At 40.8% G+C, this 20,260-nt stretch overlaps 2 protein-coding genes and 1 pseudogene across 4 annotated transcripts; 2 read left to right on the top strand and 1 right to left on the bottom strand.

The window, feature by feature from the left end:
• Window positions 1-161: 161 nt before the first annotated feature.
• Window positions 162-8,408, bottom strand: LOC121693433 (heterogeneous nuclear ribonucleoprotein Q-like). Of its 3 annotated transcripts, none has more exons than XM_042072847.1 (12): window positions 8,260-8,408; window positions 6,482-6,639; window positions 5,671-5,789; window positions 5,176-5,283; window positions 4,873-4,986; window positions 4,496-4,672; window positions 4,234-4,369; window positions 3,782-3,987; window positions 3,519-3,668; window positions 3,313-3,434; window positions 2,837-3,203; window positions 162-1,683 (listed from the first exon to the last, which is right to left on the bottom strand). In XM_042072847.1, the coding sequence occupies exons 2-12, from the start codon at window positions 6,627-6,629 to the stop codon at window positions 1,642-1,644; spliced, it is 1,689 nt and encodes a 562-aa protein (XP_041928781.1). In that variant the 5' UTR covers window positions 6,630-6,639; window positions 8,260-8,408; the 3' UTR covers window positions 162-1,641. The 3 variants fall into 3 exon arrangements, with proteins under 3 accessions (XP_041928781.1, XP_041928782.1, XP_041928783.1); XM_042072848.1 differs by having other exon boundaries at window positions 162-1,680; XM_042072849.1 differs by lacking the exon at window positions 6,482-6,639 and having other exon boundaries at window positions 8,260-8,405.
• Window positions 7,066-20,061, top strand: cga (glycoprotein hormones, alpha polypeptide). The gene is made up of 5 exons (XM_042072850.1): window positions 7,066-7,284; window positions 18,870-19,042; window positions 19,152-19,260; window positions 19,498-19,682; window positions 19,812-20,061. The coding sequence occupies exons 3-5, from the start codon at window positions 19,164-19,166 to the stop codon at window positions 19,884-19,886; spliced, it is 357 nt and encodes a 118-aa protein (XP_041928784.1). The 5' UTR covers window positions 7,066-7,284; window positions 18,870-19,042; window positions 19,152-19,163; the 3' UTR covers window positions 19,887-20,061.
• Window positions 13,901-18,069, top strand: LOC121693435 (annotated as a pseudogene).
• Window positions 20,062-20,260: the final 199 nt, after the last annotated feature.

The following is a 20,260-nucleotide window of genomic DNA, read 5'->3' as shown; positions in this document are numbered from 1 at the left end:
CAAATTCAATACAAATGATTCGCAACCATGCCATTAAGGCTTTCCTGAAAATTACTGTATAAAATATTTCAACATTATCAGTTGTACAGTATCACACACATTATGGGAATTTTAAATAAACTGTTAAATGTCTACCACAGTAAACAGTTTTGGGACACAGATAAAAATCAAACAACTTTATTACAAAAATAAGTTACACTCAACCTCATTTTACAGTATAAAACATTTATTTGCAGGAATGCAAAAACGTTGTTGGCCACCAACAATAGTTTAAAACTGCTAACATCTTTTTCAAAAGGTTGTATGGATACAGCTTTATTGAGAGGGAGTTAATACCTGTGTACAAAACCGGGTGTATGGTTCAGTCTTCCTTTTTGGCTAAAGAACATGGAATAGAAACCATAGCTGCAGCATCCCTTTTTCCATTGAATGACCCTACACCTTACCAGTCAACTGAATCAGGCCTGTATTAAACCAAAGGCAAAAACTCAGGCCTCTTGTCGGTCCAATACAAACCAAAAGGCAGTTGGCTTAGGCGTGGGTGTGTTTACCAGTTGTTCATGATTAAGATTTTCAAACCTCAACACACAGGGATGATTTAATGGTACTGGACATAATTGGTTGTTGTGACCCTCACAATGCTCCACTGCTAAGTAGGAAAACGTAAAATAAAATCCAAAAGTAAAAACCTGTCTGGCTGAGGAGAAAAGGGACACTGCAGGGCTTTTTTCAAAAGCACTCAGATGCCTTTGTGATGTTCAAGCCATTACAAAAAAAGTAACATCTTATTCCAAACTATTATACAATCATACACCAGTAACTACAGCTGAACAAGCAAGGCAGCTAATTCAGTTCAAAAATACGATGAAAGCAAGGCTTGTTTAGGCTCATCATATGAGATTTTGCATGCCCAGTTAGACTGTTCGCAGTGTCAGGGCAACAGCTAAATGACTATATTACATTAAGTACATCTGCCTAGCTGCTGCCTTTGTGCATATTTAAATGGTAAACAAGCCTTGCTTTCATCAATATAAGTTTCCCTATTTACAGTACAGGCAGGGTAGTTGAATCCTCTGTACTGAGGTAGTACACCAACCCTTTAAAGACAAGTTCTGAAAAGAACCACTTTCCTGGAATGCCTGACTTATCCATGCAAGGTGGTTACACCAAAAACCTGCAGATTTTAATTACCTATTTTCTTTCTTAAAATTTGTATCAATTTTGATCAACATGGATATTTCGGACAATAAAATTGCAATTAGCACAAAAATATACAATAGCATCAAGCTCCTTTGAGCCACTTCAAACTTAAAAACTTTTAAAAACAAAAAGTGCAAAATTCATTTGACATTTCAGTATCCTTTAGGATAACTGAACTTCAATGATTTAAAATGGCATCCTTGGGGGCATTGGGGCATTTGACAGAGGGTGGCATGTTTATATATCATGTTTTAAATGCTAGGCTTCCATCAATGAGTAGAGTAAGTCCAAGCATGTTGCTTTCTGAATTTCCGTTGATTCGTAGGGTGGCAGTATGGGAGATATGCTTCTGTAAGGCTGGAATATCATTGGACCATTGCGTCGACCTTACCATCATATCATTGGCAGCTTCCGGTGTAACCCCATGTAACAAGTCAGTCTTCATAGTAACTGGTCAGGACCAGCCTCGACCCCTTTTCCCTGCTGAAGAGAAACACAGAAAGTCAGAATCCTGATCCGATTCCTACTTTGATCACACTACCTTTCAATGGACCACACAGAGATGAAAACAATGGAATTCCACCACAAGCTGCATATGGTACAGACAAATGAAGAAACGTATAGGCGGACATTCTGAATACAGAGCCTGAGCACCTTATGAGCACCTAACTTTGTTTAGTCATGGGTTATCCTGGGAAGGTACATGGCCCTAGATTCAAACCTCTGGAGACATGCATGTGGACAACACCCACTAACATGACATTCCCAGAATGAGCACTGTCTACATTCAACTGACCAAATGATGTAGAGGGTGAATTTCCAGGTCTATGGGACTTGACAGCATGCTAGTGTAGCCACAAATGCAAACCTTTGGTCCATTCCTTCCACATGGGGCCTTCAACAAGTATGCACAAATGAGGAGAAATAGCCAGAGCACAAAGTTTAAATTAGTATAGCTGGGTCATTAGAGTGAAATATAGTTGTTGAGATAAGGGAAGTCTCAATAACAGATCAAAGATAAAAGCCAAATCTCAAAGCCTAAAACAAACACCTGTCCAGGCCAGGATGATTTCATAAACTATAAATGGCAATCAACTGTATCTGTCTAAAACCGCATTCAGACAGGAAGAGAGTAGCTGTGATGTAGTGACAAAAGATGAAAACAATTATAGGCAAAATAAACATTGGCAGTACAACAAAGTGAAATGAATCTCAACTTTTAAGGCGACATACAAGCAATGAGTGAATCGCCGCATGTCTGCATGCGGATTAACTTTACTTCCACACCACAGTCCACCAAACATCTTTTGTCTACAAAAGCTCCGAGATGGTTTACAATGTTCTACTGCCCAGAAATTACTCCCTGCCTCAATGAGTGGGACAACTACTTTACACCAGCAACAAACCAAAAACTCAAGAAAACGTACTAAATACAAATGCTCCACAGACGTCAGTTAACCTTAACATCACAAGACTCCAAGTCAGAGCTTCCTATGAACTCACAAAAGACATACGGACAAACCATGAATTGCCATAAACAGTTAAAAGCATTTACATTAGGAACTACCTCCACTGTACCATCACTCATCACCTCATGCTTACCCACCCCTCCCCAAAGTAGTCCGCAATCACCTACCACACGGCCTCTCTGCTGGGACCCTCCCCTGGAGCCACGTGCTCCTCTGCTGGTTCCAGGACCTCCGCGCTGGGAGTAGGTGGACCTTCCCCTGGGCGTGGCAGTGGCTCCTCGACCCCGGGACATGGAGGGCCCACGGGCACCCCGCCCTCCTCTGCCCCGACCTGTGGCTTGGAAGTCGTCATAGCCATAGTAGGGGTCCTCATAGCCACCGCGGTAGTTGTGATAGTCATAGCCATAGTAATCGTAATAGTCTTCGTAACCGTAGTAGTCATGGGGGTAGGAGTAGCCTCCTCGTCCACCCCGTCCTCTGCCTCTCGTTGGGGGAGGCATGTGTGGGGGACCATAGTAATAATAGTCATCATACCTGGGGGTGAGGAGAAATATGATTGCAATTAGAGTTCACTTCCTTCTCAACTGTCAGATCAGTCAGCAAACCATGTTAAATGTAACTGACAGCATCCGATTTTTCTTACATCTGTGTCTTGGCTGCTTGTCTCTGCGCCTTGCGCTCTTTCCTTTTCTGGTCTGGGGGCTTGGCGAAAACAATTTCGATCTGTTCTCCCTCCAGCTCCTTGCCATTCATGTCAGCAAGTGCCTAGAGGACAAGACAAGAAAATTGTAAAAAGCCAGAATTTACATCAATGCAATTGAGATCAAGAGTGGGGAAAAAAAGAGGCACCTTCACGGCTCCTTCTCTCTCCTCAAAGTGGATGAAGGCGTAGTCTTTCAGCTTCTTCACCCGTTCCAGTTTACCAAACTGGCTGAATGTCTTTTCAAGTATATCTTCTGTTACAGTACTTGCCAGGTTTCGCACAAATAATACCTTGACCTGCGATCCATAAACACAGTAATCAGACACAGACCGCCTAATGCATTTCAATTAAAATGTTTACATTGGTGGCAAACATATGCACCATTATCATCACTGTCTGACCCCCTCACCTTGGCCATGACCTCAGGGTCAGGATCCTCAATAGGATCCGCCCACTCCACAGTCACCACGTTGCCCCAGACCTTGACCTTGCCGCTCATGAGCCTGCGCCGTGCCTGTGCGGCCGTCTTGTGGTCTTCATACTCCAGGAAGCAGAAGCCCCTATTCTTCTTCTTATCGTCTGGCTGATGGTACAGGATGACATCATTAAGACCCTCTGTATGGAGAAATAAGAGAGGCAAAAGGCTAATGAGGAACAGAGAAAATCACACACAAAAAAAAACAAAAAAACAGATATCTTGAAAACAACAAATCATGAATTAAACTCAGTGTACACAGATGATAAAACACTTTGCTTTTATTTGTTGAGTGTAGATTATTATTAAGTCTTGAACATGAATGTACACTGGTCATAATGCAATCATGACTGATTCTGTGTAGCCTGCACTAAGTCAGTGCTTACCGGTGACTTTTGCGAACTCCTCCACAATCTGTTCTTTTGTTTTGCTCTTCGGGATGGAGCCGACAAACAGTCTGTTATTGGCCACAGAGATGCACACGCCAATGTGTTTGCCAGGTCGGATTTCACTATTGTTACACTAGAGAGGATCAAAACACAGCCGAGGGTCAGTCATCAAAACACCACCCATGTTCTTTTATTCAAAACATGCAGCGAATGGAGACTACACATCGGTGCCCACTGTTGTGCCACAAACAATCCTTACCAGCTTAACTGCCGCCTGGGCAGACTCTTTAGTGCAGAAGGTGACAAAGGCATAGCCTCTGTTCAGGCCACTGAGTGGGTCCATCATCAGACGCAGGTCCCAGATGGGACCTGCCTTTTCAAACAGGGGGACCAGCTCATCCTCAAAGAGATCCCTCGGGATTTTCCCCACAAATATCTAAAGGAAAGAAAACAGGGAGCAAGAGTCAAGCTCCATGCAACATGAAGTATTTTACCGTGCCAGAACACAAAAACTTAACTGAAAGGGCTAGCCTGTCAGATCTTTACTGTAAAACATCAGCAAGGATAGTCCCCAGTTGCACAATTTATGTGTTTGGTAATGAAAGTGTAATCACCTCAACTCCTACGCTTACTCACCTCTGTGCCAATGGTGGGCTGTGCTCCTGAGTGGGTAGACTCTGGAGGTGGACCACCATATTTCCTCTGACCTGTTGTTACATCAAGCGTGTAACCAGTTCTCTCAAGAAGAGCCTAGGACCATTGAGAAGATTAATCTGTTTAGCACATCACAATATATAACCAAGACTGATGTGCAGGTGCTAACTATTTACATTCATAGTGCTGCCACTAACATCCAACATGTTGAAAAATCAATTTTCTTTTTCATTGTTTTTTTTTCTTTCAAAATTCTTCAGTCACATTAAAAAACACTGGACTTACTTTTATTTTAGCTTCATCTGGTCCTTTACTGGATTCTGACACTTTGGTCCCCTGCTTCTCCCTCTGTCTGTATGTCTTCATCACTCCACACAGAAAGGCACTTTTGTTCTGTTCAAGGAAGCAAACAAGAATACACATGTTATAAAATGAAGAAACACAGGGAAATACTGACACCATGTCTACATGCCTGCATATTCCTGTACCCCTTTCTTGCTTTAATACTTGAAATTAAACTGCTATGACAAAACTAGAAGTTTACTTGAGTTTGATGCTTTGGCAAGATCTTGATGGTTCTCAGAAGTCCAACTGGCCAGAATGACCCAGCAATAAAAACTAAAAAGGGCAGAGCCCCATCATTTAGGCTAACCGAAAAGAATCCTATCCTTCCAATCCATATTACATTTCAAAATGAAGTTCACTATTTGCCAGTGAGAAAGGCCAAAAAGCTGCATATTTGAGAAGACATGGTAATTTGGGCCTAAGTTCATACACTACCTGAACATGTGAGAGATCGCTATCCTTAAACTGCAGTAGTACTTGCAGGGCACCCTCCTCGTTGAATTCCTTCAAGGCTTCGATTGCGCGGTCATCTAGGTCACTGTGTGATACCAACCCTGAGGGAGAGACACATACAAAGGAAACAAACTATATGAGTGTGGGCCATTGATGTCCATCATATAGACAGTGTTTAACCAAGAACTGGTGCTTACATTTTCCACATTGCCTGAGATGGAAGTCAGAACACATTAACGGGCTGGAAAAGTCACTGGCAAAATATACATTCAGGTGAACACGAGACTTGAACTGAAGCACTGTCCACGACTGCTAAACATAGGTTACGGGGGAATTTTGCTCACACACAAATAATTGCTTTACATTGGCCAGTTCCTCCATTTTCTAACTTGTCTTGTATTACAGCCACTAACAGCTGCTTGCATTGTGTGTTTATGAAAACCTGCACATGCAGCGCATCCACCGCATGACTGAACGAAGTGGACTACTCACTCAACCACCTCGTCCAGTTCCCTCAGTAAACCCAGTGTGTCCGAGATAAAATTCTGAGACGCAGGGAAATTCTGACGATGCACGGATCATAAGTACATGTCCATGGTTTAACATTACTGAGCACTCATCATTTTGCCTCTAAATTTTATACTGCAGTACCCATTTTGACAGGAAACCACAAAAAGTTGCTTGAAAGTCAAAATTTCCATTATTCCAAGATATCATCTTGGAGTACATGCAATTAGACAAAAACAAAATATGGTAATGAATGTGGTTGAGCTGAATGTTTAGTGGGCCTTACCTGCTATGTAAATTTCGTCTAGTTTTTCTGCAACTTTTTTTGGTAAACCAGCGTCTAATAAAGTCTGGAAGTGCTCTGAATGGGTAACTGCAGCAGTGGTCTCCATTGGTTCTTCAGTACCGTTGCCATTTATATGCTCTGTGGCCATGTCTCCAGATCTGCACAGATGCAATGAGCCAAATTAATCCAAAACTGGACAATATTAAAGCGAGGTACTATGTATTTGATCCCATGCAGGGGTGTTGACTATCCAGATCCGGTTAGAATACTTGCGCTGAGGCGCACAGGAATAACCTATTGACCCATTACCCAACTGAGGGCAATGCAAAGTTACATGCATCTACAACCCTTCTAACAGTACGTAACATTTATTGGGCAAATTTGAAAACATATCAAAACATGCAGAATTTCCACTGTTTGCAGTTGTGGCGTTAAATGTTTCCTAACTTGTTGGGATAAGTGCCTCCTTGTACAGGACCCACATGGTGGTCAGTCAAAACATAACAAATAAATATTTCAACCTACCTCCAGAAAAAAAACCTTTGAGAACACCTAGCATTATACCAACAATTCGTGAATGCACGCTGAAGTCATTGATATTGCCCTGTCTCTGACGCTCGGACAGAGGCATATGACGGGGTAGGGTTCGGCTGTAGCCCTGCCTGCTAATACACGTGTTCCTTTAGCACTGTTTCCGGTAACGTTACTTTGCTAGCGAGCATGTGCCGCGCCACAATGCAATGTTAGCTACCAAAGTTGCTAGCTTATCATTTCACAATAATGTTATTAATGCATAAATTAAGGTAAGTGCATACTATATCAAGTTAAAGTTCCTTTGGGATACCCATGGTATACGACGGCCGTTTAGTACTGAGGTCTAGTACCAACCAACATTTTTCAAATTCGCTAATATTATTCAAGGTTTTAATCCAATTAACGTTAACGTAAATTCGCTTTAATGCGCTGGCTAAGTATTCATTTTTATTGAGCGTGTGGCTTGCTTCACACCAAGTTAGACACCATTACTGAGTACAGCTAGACAATTCTTCTTCCTCACTGTCGAAAGCAATCACATACCATGCCAGAGTTCTTACAAGCCCTAACCCTAGCATCCGATAGGCAGTGCAAACAGATAACGTTAAGACACGAAAACTAGCTCCACTGCAAGCAAACGTTAGCAAATTCATACGTACCCACTAAGCTACCGAGCGTAACTTAGACGCGCAAGGAAGCCAGATAGCGAGCTAACTACGTGTGCAACACTACTTAGTAGGCGGTGTCTGGAAGAAAAACAACCCATCTTAACACAAGCTTGGTCACTGTCGCGTCAATCTCACGGGCCAACTTCACAAACACCACCCCAGTCAACTAGCCACTGAAATGCAGAACGACTTCACCAAGTTTGAAAGCTGATGTGACGTTAGCCACCTAGCAAATGTTAGAAAACTGTATTGCTAGCTTGCTAATGTTAGCTTACTTATCCTAGTTTCCAGTATCCACATGACCTTCTGGTGCAAACAATTTAAGACCATCTGTGCTTCAACAAACCTAAACACCTGCATTCATGATTTATTTAACACAGCTACGGTGAATGGCAAGTTGCTTCGCCTGTGAACGAGTTTGCCAACGTGCCGCCACATAGGGGAGTCCATTTTCAAAAAGCCGGTCTGAAGAAACGTCCCAACCAGTTCCCACTTTGTTTGAAAACACAATATAACCGAAGGCTGGTGATGGCTACAAAACAGCACATGTGACCAATGAATAAGTATTTATCGTACCTGATGATAGACCACTGAACTGTACTGAATGGGAGGGAAACGTGAAGAGAAAAAAGAGTCGAAATCCCCGCCGCTGCTCCGGCTCCACTCTTTCACTCTGGAGGATGTAAAATGGCGGCTACGTTCACGCCGCGAGTTTTTCCCATCTACGGGGTTTCTCACACCCATATACATGGACTACCTTTTTCAGCTTTGTAACAAATCATTCTCGATGAGCAAATATACCACTAGGAGGAATCATTGTATCAAAATATGCAGTGCCGTCTTTATTTACGATCCAGAATAGGCATCGAGTAGAAGTTTGTACAATTGCACCGTCTCCTAGATATTAACCCCACTCCATTTCTTTTTTCAGTTAGCTACTATAAGCCAAATGCTTTTTTGTTTACAAATGAAAGAGTAATAAAAAAAGTGCACAAAAAATGAAAGGCAACTATTAGAGACTGGATTTCCAACATGTCTCATGTCCTTATGTTAGACTTGTTTTTACTCCCTATTTTCCATTTATTTTTATTTATTGCTTTTATTCTATAAAAAAAAACTACCTCATGTAGACTGATTGCTTGCAGAGATGGTAAAAAGTACACACTTTAAAAGTTGAAACCTATAGATGACCTCGCTGTGTTAAGACCCTGGTAAAAGTATAAGTAAGCCTACTGCTTCAACTTGTTTACCTTTGTGAATGTCACAAAGTATGCAGTCTGAAATGTATTGAAAGTATAGAAGTAACAAGTATCCTAGCCTTCTTAACCTACCTGTAATCATTCATTTACACTTTCATCATCACATAACCATTGTTTTGGCACCCTGGCTCCTGCAAATTGCACCACTATCCATGATGTTGGTCTTTATATCTGGAAGGCGCAATGACATGAAATAAAATAATCAATAACTTTCCTTAAGCATTAATAGGAAAGTAACAAACCTGTTTTGAATGTGTAAGGTGTAGAAAATACAGCTATTTCTGTTCAAATGTAGGGGGAAGTAAAAATTGGCAGAAAAATAAATAGGCCTCCAGTAAAGTGCAGATACCTGAAAATGAAGTAGGCCTACAGTGCAGTACATCTGTTATGCCACTTCTGCATACTTGTAGGACTGGCACACTTTGGACGTTCTAAGCAGAAAACAATTATGTTAACCCATTATGTTAACAATTCAGAATTCATAGGGAAAATGGGTATTCAAATGCAAAGATCCTGAGTGAAAAATTCTAACAGGGAGCTTAAAATTGCTTGTAGAGCCCCTGTCACTGATGCACACGTTAGACAAGGACTTCACACAAAATGCAAAACATACATTTTACGTAGAAATTTAATATGATCAGACATTCAGGCTGGGGGCCTACTGTATATGTCCCTTTGTGAAATGCTATGACTTTGAGAGTTGCTCAGTAGTCGGCCTGTGTGAGAGTCACTTAGTGCAGTTTTTCAAGCCCCCTGTCCTTACACTGGACCAATGCTTGTTAGGCAGGCTTGTTTGTCTGTGAGTCCAGAGTGAGGGATTTTAATTGAATATTGGCTGCTATAGGAAGCTAAGGAAGAGTAACTAACAGAGGAGTAACTCTGTATCTTGTTTGGCTATAAAGACCAGACACGCAGCTGCATTCTGAATCATCTGCTGTGGTTTCACAAGCAGGTGTGCCAACTAGCAATGCACTGCAATAGTCCAATTTGGAAAGACAAAAAAGAGAAAAAAAAAGTCCGCTTCAACCAGGGTTTACTGCTCCCACTTGTTTTTATTTTTTATTTTTCCCTGACGTTTCAGGTAATCACCCTTCTTCAGACGAGTTTTCCAATTCCAATTTGGAAAGAACCATGGCCTGCATAAAAAGTTGTATCACAAATTGTGTAAGACAGGGTCTGATTGTCTGAATATTGTGCTGTGAACCAACATGGCTGGAGGTGAGCCAGGATGCTGATCTGTTGGAGAATAGCTGGTATAGATTATACTATTAGTCACTCCACCCGGCCTTGAACCTGGGTCTCCAGGGTACCAAACCTGACCTTTACCCCAGGGTGTTGCTTGACCACAACGGCAAAGAGCCAGCTCTTTGGCATGGTAGTCAGAGCGCCATCCCACTTCTGACACCATATGTACCGAAGGGAGGGAGCAGTCACTCCACCCGGCCTGTAACCTGGGTCTGGAACCAGACTTGTTGGTATGTCAGAAAAGGAATTTAGGCCTTGAATAATTTTAGTATTATAATATCATTGTGAATTAAAATACTGAACCATTTCAGGCTTTCTAAGGATCATCCAAAATTCGAGTTAAAGGTGCCATCAGATATTAAGCAATTTCTAATCCGTGTCACTTTTTGTTACATTCAGCGAATATTTCCTCACAATCCACTAGCTCCAATTCTGTGAGTACACTGTAAAACAGTTTTCGTACATAGCCCTGGCTCTGTGAACTGGAAACAAACAAAGTGGAGCAAGCCTGTCCCCCAAGCATAACAAAACATTTCCAGCCAGTCATCGAAAGGGTGGGATGGGACTTTTAGGAAATGGAAGAGGATCTTGGGGAGGGGTTTGAGTTCGCTCTTTGGTGTTTTTGTTCGTGTTTAGTTCAAATGTCAATGGACGCGATGTCATCCAGAATCACTGATGGCAACTGTCTAATCTAAATTCATAAGTTAATTTCCACAGCGCCCAACTCTAGAATCTGTCTGTAGAATAACTGAGGGATTTTCTCCCTATCGCATATTGTTTTATTTTCATACCATTGCTGAAACAAATGTTACACTGGATTCGAATAGCTTTTCAGAACCAGCAACTGCCAGCATATTGTAGATCATTGTGATTCAGAAAGTTAAACTGACCAAGGATAGGATAGCCTATAAATTGGCTTTGAGATTATAACATAGGCCTACTGTAAGTAACAGGACTGTATTCAGCTTTATCCTCTCAGCCTTTGTTAATGATATTGGATTGCTCCTCCTGCTTTTCACCCAGACAATATGTAATTACACCTTTAATCAATAGTTGCTCACTAATGGGGCCCCAAGTCCCAAGGGGAGCCAGACACTTTCCTCCATTTTGTGAGATTGCTCCCGTGCAATTGAAACTCTCCTAAACGCGCATCTTGTCTGTGATTTGCTGGAACAGTTTGTTATGTTTTTATGGGCTAGGTTTGCCCAGGTTGTTTTTGTTGCCATTTTTGGAGCCTGGACTGTCAACAGAAATCGCGTTTTTTTATAGTGTATTCAGGACACATACAGCTAGCGGTTGGTTAGGTGATGTTTGCAGTAAGTGACATAAAATGTTTTAGCCTAAAAAACGCGTGGCATCGCTTAGAGCACCTTTAATTAATTGGTATCACTCTGATTCTGATATTCTCTCAATGTGTATTCATGGCCACATCGTATCATGTACTTTATATACACACATGCTGTGTGTTTAGTGTGATTTCACTTTTATCATATTCCCCATTTATGAAGTCTGGTTAGTTTGTGTCACTTCTATAACACAATGCCCCAAGCCAAGTGGAAATACTATTTGGCTTCCTTCCGCTCTATAAATTAAGCAAAATCCTCTGCCATATTAAATTTGGAGCCATGCACAGTTTGAGTATAGGGACTTTCTGCTGCGATCTAGAGCCAGAGTCTGCACAGATGACAGCCAAATTCAGGTGCACCTTTTCATAGGGCCCGTCCCCCTTTTCCCAGTTGGCCTGCCCTGCTTTTTCAGTCTTTGGTGATATCTTACTTTACTGATCAGAAGAATATGGTCACATCTTGTTTACCAGGGGCACTGCTAATTTGGGCCCTATGACAGACAATAATTATGATCTCTGGGGGGCCCCTGTCAGTACTGGGCCCTTACAATCTTCATTTACTTATCAAGAGAGCTTAAATAGTTAGTTACAGCTGGAGATACAGTATTTAATTTACAGAAGGAGTTCTTCATGTATGAACATGATCTAGAAATTTGCTTTGGAACATCACCTGAACTGGAAATTCACACATTAGCAGCTGGTGGAATGTTGCAACATTGCAGTGTAATTAAAATATAGCAGACTACTAAAACGTATTGAGGCTACATTTGACAAAGTTGCCTGGCAAACTCAGCCTCAAAACCTGGGTAACCACCAGGGATGGGCAGTAATTATGATACATATATTTTGTCATTTGTATTTATTGGGTTGAAGAAAATGGCTTCGTATTTTGTATCAAAATATTTTTGTGTGTTTTTGTAGTTTAAAAATATTGCCAAATATGCCTGGTAAAACCAATACTTTTGTATAAGTATACTCTTTTGATCCCATGAGGGAAATTTGGTCTCTTCATTTATCCCAATCCGTGAATTAGTGAAACACACACAGCACACAGTGAACACACAGTGAGGTGAAGCACACACTAATCCCGGCGCAGTGAGCTGCCTGCATCAACAGCGGCGCTCGGGGAGCAGTGAGGGGTTAGGTGCCTTGCTCAAGGGCACTTCAGCTGTGCCTGGGTTCAGACCGGCAACCCTCCAGTTACAAGTCCGAAGCGCTAACCAGTAGGCCACGGCTGCCCCCCGTTTTGGTGATGTGATGACATCATAAAAGTGCAAAACAATGAATGTAGCCTCTGACTGGTGTTGACTTTTTTGTCCAGATTGTTGTGAACAGAATATTAAGATTCAGGAAGGTGATGAATGAGAAATCTGTAGGTTGCTCCCACACACAATACACCCCCTCTCTCAAGTTTCTTGAGAAATTTGGTTCTTGAGAACTTTATTATGAAAAAAGTTTGCACACTCCTTGTTACTCTTTTTTTTTTAGTTTATTTTCTCATTTGGCAGATAATGTTATCTACTAAGACTACCAAGGAGTGTGCAAACTTTTTTCATAAAAAACTTTATTTTTTTTGCTCAGCACCTGGGATGTGCACAAAGTCTCCTTGTAAAGTCTTGAGAACTTCAACCATCAGTTATGGTTATGCATTATGTGCAACATTGCTCAAAAGGTTGCCGCATGCAGCATCCATATATATGCCCCTTTGCATCAATATAACCCCATTTAGTGTACACAGTACCCAAACACTACTTAATCAACAGTAATCAAGAGTCAGTGTGCATGATGAAGGAATAGATTAGACAGATGTGGAAGAGTTGCAAAGTGATTTCATGCTCTGTTTAAAACGTATTTATGGTGTGCATTCAGTATTGTGTAATTTATTTTGATACACTTAAAATTAGGGGTATTTGATCTTTTATTTGAAAATACATTTTGATGTATTTCTGCCCATCCCTGGTAACCATGCAGATCACCTTCAAAGGCTATCAATACATTCCCATGTATCCACCCCTTCCTATGATAAATTACATTTCAAGACATTATTCTATGTGTGTGTGTGTGTGAGAGTGTGCGTGTGCGTGCATGCTTGCGCACATTGGTCAGTCCAGGGCCAGGCTGACCTGCTGGTGTGACATCTCATTTCTACACCTTGTTCATATGCTGCTCACAGAGGCATGGAATAAGTTGTTTGCAGACAGTGAATGAAGCAATTATTTTACACATAAATAGACAAGAGGGAGAGATAAGATACAATGATCTTAATGGTCATAATCGGTATCCCAGTGGTCCCACTTGGGACCGGCACATTCATCCTTGACGTGCAGCAAAATGCTGACAGACAAAATCTCCAGCGGTCAGCGGTAGATAGGAGAGCGTAAAACGGTCCATGCTTTCACATGCATTCGCTGAAAGCAGGAAAAGGGGGTGGGTTAGGGGTGAGTTAATCGACGACAATAAACTGATCGCTTACAGTAGCTAAGATGAGGTTTAACTTTTTAAAGTTATGAATTAGCCAACCAACATTTGCGTGCTCGCGTGTGCTTGCGTAGTCTGACAGCAGATGCTTGCGGGACAGCAATCTAATAGCATGTAGTAGCAGACTACCTCGTGCTTCTTGGGAGAATGCAACCTGGTCGTAAACTATCGGAATAACCTCAGCGTATTTGGCAGGGCTGGCAGAGGCGAGGACAACAACTGGTGCAGATTTAATCATCTGAATCTGCAACCGGTCTCCAAGGTAGGCTACACACCTTTTCGTGGTGCATTTACTATAGCCAACAAAAACTGTAGTAGCCCACAGCGTTTACAACCTAAGCTAATATTTGTTGAAATGATTAGTCTTTGTGGTTCCCACAACTTTGTTTAGACATGTGTTTGATATGATATGATTATACAAATAATAATTACGATTTGATTTATGTTGTCCAGTCTTCTATCAATTCTCCATGTTCAATGGATATGCGTAGATTGGCTGTTAAATGGACTATTGCAGAAAATAAAATAGCTTACTCGTGTTGTTTTTATCAACTGAAGTGAGAATAGGCTACCTATAGCACAGTATATGTGGAGTAGGCTTAGGCTATGAATTATTCTCTTAATAATAATAATAATAATAGGTCTTTCACCACCCACAGTAAGGGTCTCACTAATTGTGAATTCAATTCCTGCTAATAACGAAATCTGATATGCCACCACAATTTTCTCTGTGACATTTTCTCCCATGATGCATTTCTGCATAATCTGTCAGTTTGGGAACTGAGGAGATGGTTATCTGACAGGTCAGTGTGATTGACGGCTCATCACATTGATGGTGATTTGACACAGAACCCCAGGCTCTCTGGCTGAACAGATATTGCTACATGGTGATATGAAAAATAGTGACCCTGTGATCAAAGCCAAGGCTGCCTGAAAAGCAACACAGGATTCCAGAGTTGCACAAAACAACTCACTTGCATTTTGTAATATGGCATTTGCAACAATTACTGAAGGTTTAAGTGCCTTATCCCATCGTTCAGCCTGTCTTATAGCCCATTTCAGTGTGAAATTGAGCAGCTGGCCCAGTAAAAGTATCCATCAGCTCTACAGGGAAAGGGAATGCATGCGGTGCAAAATGAAAATCCTCTTCTGCAAAGAGGTCCATTTCGTTGTGTTGTGTAGAAGAGTGTTTCGCGAGCTTACACTCTTGGTTGTATGTGAATGTGTTTGTTTTAAGGAATAGACTGAACTCAGGGTGTTTTTTTGTGTTTAGAAAATGTTTGGACTGATTTCCTCTGCCAGAGAGAGAACATCTATACCAAAGTATGGTTACAGTTTTGCCAAAAAATTGTGGTAGGCCTATTCAAAGAGTTCCAAGTTTACCCATCACCAGGGCAAATGATATTTATTTGCTTGGCCTGCACATTTAAACCTCTGTGTTGAAATATGTTTACTATCCCTTTCATCCTTGCAGAATTACAGTGGTGAGCAGACAGCCCCCACAAGCTGACGATGCCATAATCAGTACAAATGTTACACAGATAAGGTAAGATAAGGTGAAAACTACAACATGAACATTCGAAGAAAGTTATCATATTTACATTGAAGTACTGGTTTATTTTGGACTAAGGCTGCATGTTTGAAGTGATGTTTTCTCTTAGCATTGGTTGATGTACCAGAGAGGTTGAAGTACAACACAGGTATATAGGCCTATATCAGCACAACAATAGTGGTTAACATATAAATCGTCATGTCATTCATATTGATTTAGTTACATTTGCTATTGCAATGTATTATTTATCATCATTTTTTACAGGGTCACATTGTGTGTAAAAGTCTAGAAACAGATGAGAGATGAGTTTGATGGACTTTGTTCACATTATAGACAACGAAAAGTGTCTCTATAAAAGTCATAAAATCTCAGCCTGTCTGCTTTGTTTTCTTTGGATATGACTGTCTAATAGGGCCCTAATTAGAAAGACTAAAGGAAAAATACACTGAGTTCATATAAATAAAAGTTACTATACTTACTATAAGCCAAGGAGCAATCTGGAATAAAAGTCTAGAAACAGATGAGAGATGACTTTGATGATGGACTTTGTTCACATTATAGACAAAGAAAAGTGTCTCTAAAAGTCATAAAATCTCAGCCTGTCTGTTTTGTTTTCTTTGGATATGACTATGTCTAAGGCCCCTAATTAGAAAGACTAAAGGAAAAATAAAAAAATAAAAGTTACTATACTTACTATAAGCCAAGGAGTAATCTGGAAAGTAAAAGTCTAGAAACAGATGAGAGATGAGTTTGGTGGACTTTGTTCGTATTATAGACAGAGAAAGGTGTCTCCATAATTGCAATGTATTATTTATCATCATTTTTTTACAGGGTCACAAGACATGAAACACCAATGGAGAAAAATAAGCAAGTTCACACAAGAGGACTGATGCCATTGCTGACGGTTTGGAATGACTGGGAAGGATGAACATTAGCAACTGCTCTTCAGTACAGGAGCAGAAGCCATTTGACACGGGGACAGTATTGATTGTGAGCCCTCTTATTGTCTTGACCTTGTTCTCTGCTCTTTTAAACTGCACTGTCATTCTAGCTATTTGTACTACCAGGAAACTCCACCTGCCGGCCAAATATTTAATTTGCTCATTGGCGGTCACAGACCTTTTGGTAGCCACACTGGTGATGCCACTTACAGTATATTCTGTACATTGCCACAGAAACATGGATGCTGGGATACGTAGTTTGTCAGGCATGGCTAAGTGTGGACATGATCTGCTGCACCTGTTCTATCCTCCACTTATGCGCCATTGCTGCGGATCGTCACTGGTCCATTACCAGTGCCCTAGAGTACACGTGCAGACGGACAACATGACTCACTGCTGTCATGGTGACCATCGTGTGGATTCTCTCTGTCCTCATCTCAGTTCCACCATTGTTTTGGAGGAGTAATCGTTGTATCACTCAGTGTACCATTGAACATGATCATATTACTTATACAATTTACTCCACATTTGGGGCTTTCTATATCCCCATGGCTCTTATCCTTGTACTGTACTGCAGGATCTTCATTGCTGCTAAAACCCTCTACCAGAGGAGAGGTGTCACCACAAATCTGTGTTCTAACGGAGAAATTCATGGACATTACCCTGCTGTTCAGTTTTCCTGTGTGTCCCCGAGGACCACGCCCAATCCTGGAAAACCAGTAGAGCTTGTGCTCAACAAAGACAGTGACAGCCCTTGCCCAAATGCGTTTCAGAGGACCCTCGAGGAAGACAAAGAAAGGAGTCAACTGTATTCCATACGAGAGAGGAGAGCAGCCCAAACACTAGGTCTCATCCTGGGAGCGTTTGTGCTCTGTTGGCTGCCTTTCTTTGTGAAAGAGCTGATGGTTGGCTTTGGGATACTCCGGCCGACGCAGCACGTGTCTAACTTTCTCACCTGATTAGGCTACACTAACTCACTCATTAACCCACTGCTGTATACAAGCTTTAATGAGTACTTCAAACAGGCCTTTAAAAGACTACTGCAATGCAGGAGAGTATGACTAAAGTCACAATGAATTGTCTGTTGTAAAAGGTTTGTGAAAACGACAGTATTTCAGTCATTAGTATTGTTTGAAAGAAATGAAATATACAGTACAATGCATATGTACTTATGTTGACTGCTCTGTGCTTCCGGTGCTCTGCAGACTGCCAGTAATTTTAAATGATCCTCCGCGTTGGTCTGTTATAAAGACACAGCTGTGTGCCGTTTTACGCAAGTCATCATTATCATCATTGCCCTTGGACATTTATCAGCCGGTTAGATGCAACCAATTTAACATGGATTTTTTTTATTAATAATTTTATTATTTAATTATTTTACTATTTTGTTTGTTGTCTGTTTTGTATGTGTTGGTGTCACGGGTACGCTGGCGATTACGACGCTCCGTCCGGCATCTTTTGTCTCATGTCTCACAACTTTATAAATAAAAGTTACTTACTATATGCCAAGGAGCAATCTGGAATAAAAGTCTAGAAACAGATGAGAGATGACTTTGATGATGGACTTTGTTCACATTATAGACCAAGAAAAGTGTCTCTATAAAAGTCATAAAATCTCAGCCTGTCTGCTTTGTTTTCTTTGGATATGACTATGTCTAATAGGCCCCTAATTAGAAAGACTAAAGGAAAAACACACTGAGTTCATATAAATAAAAGTTACTATACTTAAGCCAAGGAGTAATCTGGAAAGTAAAAGTCTAGAAACAGATGAGAGATGAGTTTGGTGGACTTTGTTCGTATTATAGACAGAGAAAGGTGTCTGAAGTCATAAAATCTCAGCCTGTCTGCTTTGTTTTCTTTGGATATGACTAAACCATTAGGCCCCTAATTAGAACGACAAAAGGAAAAGCACACTGAGTTCATCCTTGACATTTTCTACATGACATGGGAAAAAGAATAACTGCTGGATAGATTTTGGGTTTGAAAAAAATGTGGGATCAAATACTCACTTCTAGTGGGAACTCGGCTTTTAATTGTATACGGTGGACAGGAAAAACAACTATATTACATTCACATTTTTACAACACTCAGCTCAGTTCATAGCTCTCTTGAACGTGTTCATCTTTACCCATCCGGTAGTTCACTTTCACCTTCATTTCTAATCATAGCATATAATAAAAAACAGGTAGATTAACCTTTCCATGTCATGACAACATGAGTTGCCAGGATACATGGTTTCTCCTCATGGGGCATGTGCCCTTGACTGTTATCAGTGTAATCAAAACCATCCAACATTAAGGGTGTATTAGACTGATGAGCCACTGTTTTGCCACTGAAGTTCAGTATTCATTTCTCATTCACTTAAGGGATTATAAATCAGAAAAGCAGTCAGTGAGTCATTCTGAACACAGCATTGGCAACATGAGGATGAAGGTCTTTTTTAATCCAAGAGGCATCTGCAAGAGGAAAGGTACTGGTATAAAAGGACTGCTTGGTGCTGAATAGGCTCTCACTCAACAGCAGCAGGTGAAGACCAGAGGTAATGTTTTTTCATCTTACTGTTATATTGACAAACACATACTTGTGGAAATTGCTTTGTATTGGTATGAAGTAAGACGTTAAGACTGCTCTTTGCATGTGTGTTGTAGGATATAGTCACCATGGTTACTCAAACAAAGTCTTGTGTAGCATCCCTTCTGCTGGTATCAATACTTGTTCAGATAGGAGATTTGTATCCCAACAACGAGATGGCATCCAGTAAGTAACAGCTTCAACAGAACCATATTGACAAATTGCACACCCATCCATGCAGTAAACTCCAAAAGAGTAAAACGTCATTATGGGATAACACTGCGAAAATGATGCAAAGTTTTAAAAACAACTTTTTGAAAACTTTTTGTTATGAGTGCAGTACAATTTGAAAGCACTTACAGATTAATGCAAGAGAATGCTAAAGCATGTCCTCATGTACCCTATTGCCTTTTTGTTCAGAAGGCTGTGAGGAGTGTAAACTGAAAGAGAACCCCATCTTTTCCAAGCCCGGGGCTCCAGTCTATCAGTGCATGGGATGCTGCTTCTCAAGAGCATATCCTACTCCTCTGAGATCCAAGGGAACAATGCTCGTGCCAAAAAACATCACCTCTGAGGCAACATGCTGTGTGGCCAGAGAATTTAAATCGGTATGATATGTATCTTCTAGAAATAACTCTATCTATGAAAAAAAAAGTGCATTTATTCTCACAGTTAAGACAAAGTAATGCACCGGCAGAAAAGCTGAAATATTAACAAATGTTGTTCATGTCTTACAGGTGACATTTTATGATGTGAAGCTGCAGAACCACACGGACTGCCACTGCAGCACATGCTACTATCACAAGGCTTAGGAAATGTGTATGAGAAACATTGTCTCAGTGCAAGCAAATAAATGCCTTAAATGCTCCATGTCCTTGCCAACGTAATTATTTGTAGTTCACATTGCTTTCCCCTTAATTAAATGTATTCATTTGGATTTTGCCCTGGTTGTTTTAACTTAATAAAAGGTAGACTTAAATGTGCATAATAAAGTTGACTTTCAATTGCTTTCAGTTGCCAATGTTATTCATTTTATAATAACATAATTATAAATGTGTGTGGAATAGATGGCCAAATGGGCTTGCCAGATTATGTGACACATTAGGTTGGCCTCTGAGCTTCAGTAGGAACATTCTAATATGCACATTTCATATGGCACACTTTCCCTAAAGGTTAACTGACAAAT

The sequence above is a fragment of the Alosa sapidissima genome, chromosome 19 (assembly GCF_018492685.1).
Source record: "Alosa sapidissima isolate fAloSap1 chromosome 19, fAloSap1.pri, whole genome shotgun sequence".
NCBI classification, from domain to species: Eukaryota; Metazoa; Chordata; class Actinopteri; order Clupeiformes; family Clupeidae; genus Alosa; species Alosa sapidissima.
Note: the sequence above shows the minus strand (reverse complement) of the source record. Positions and strands in the feature narration are given on the sequence as shown.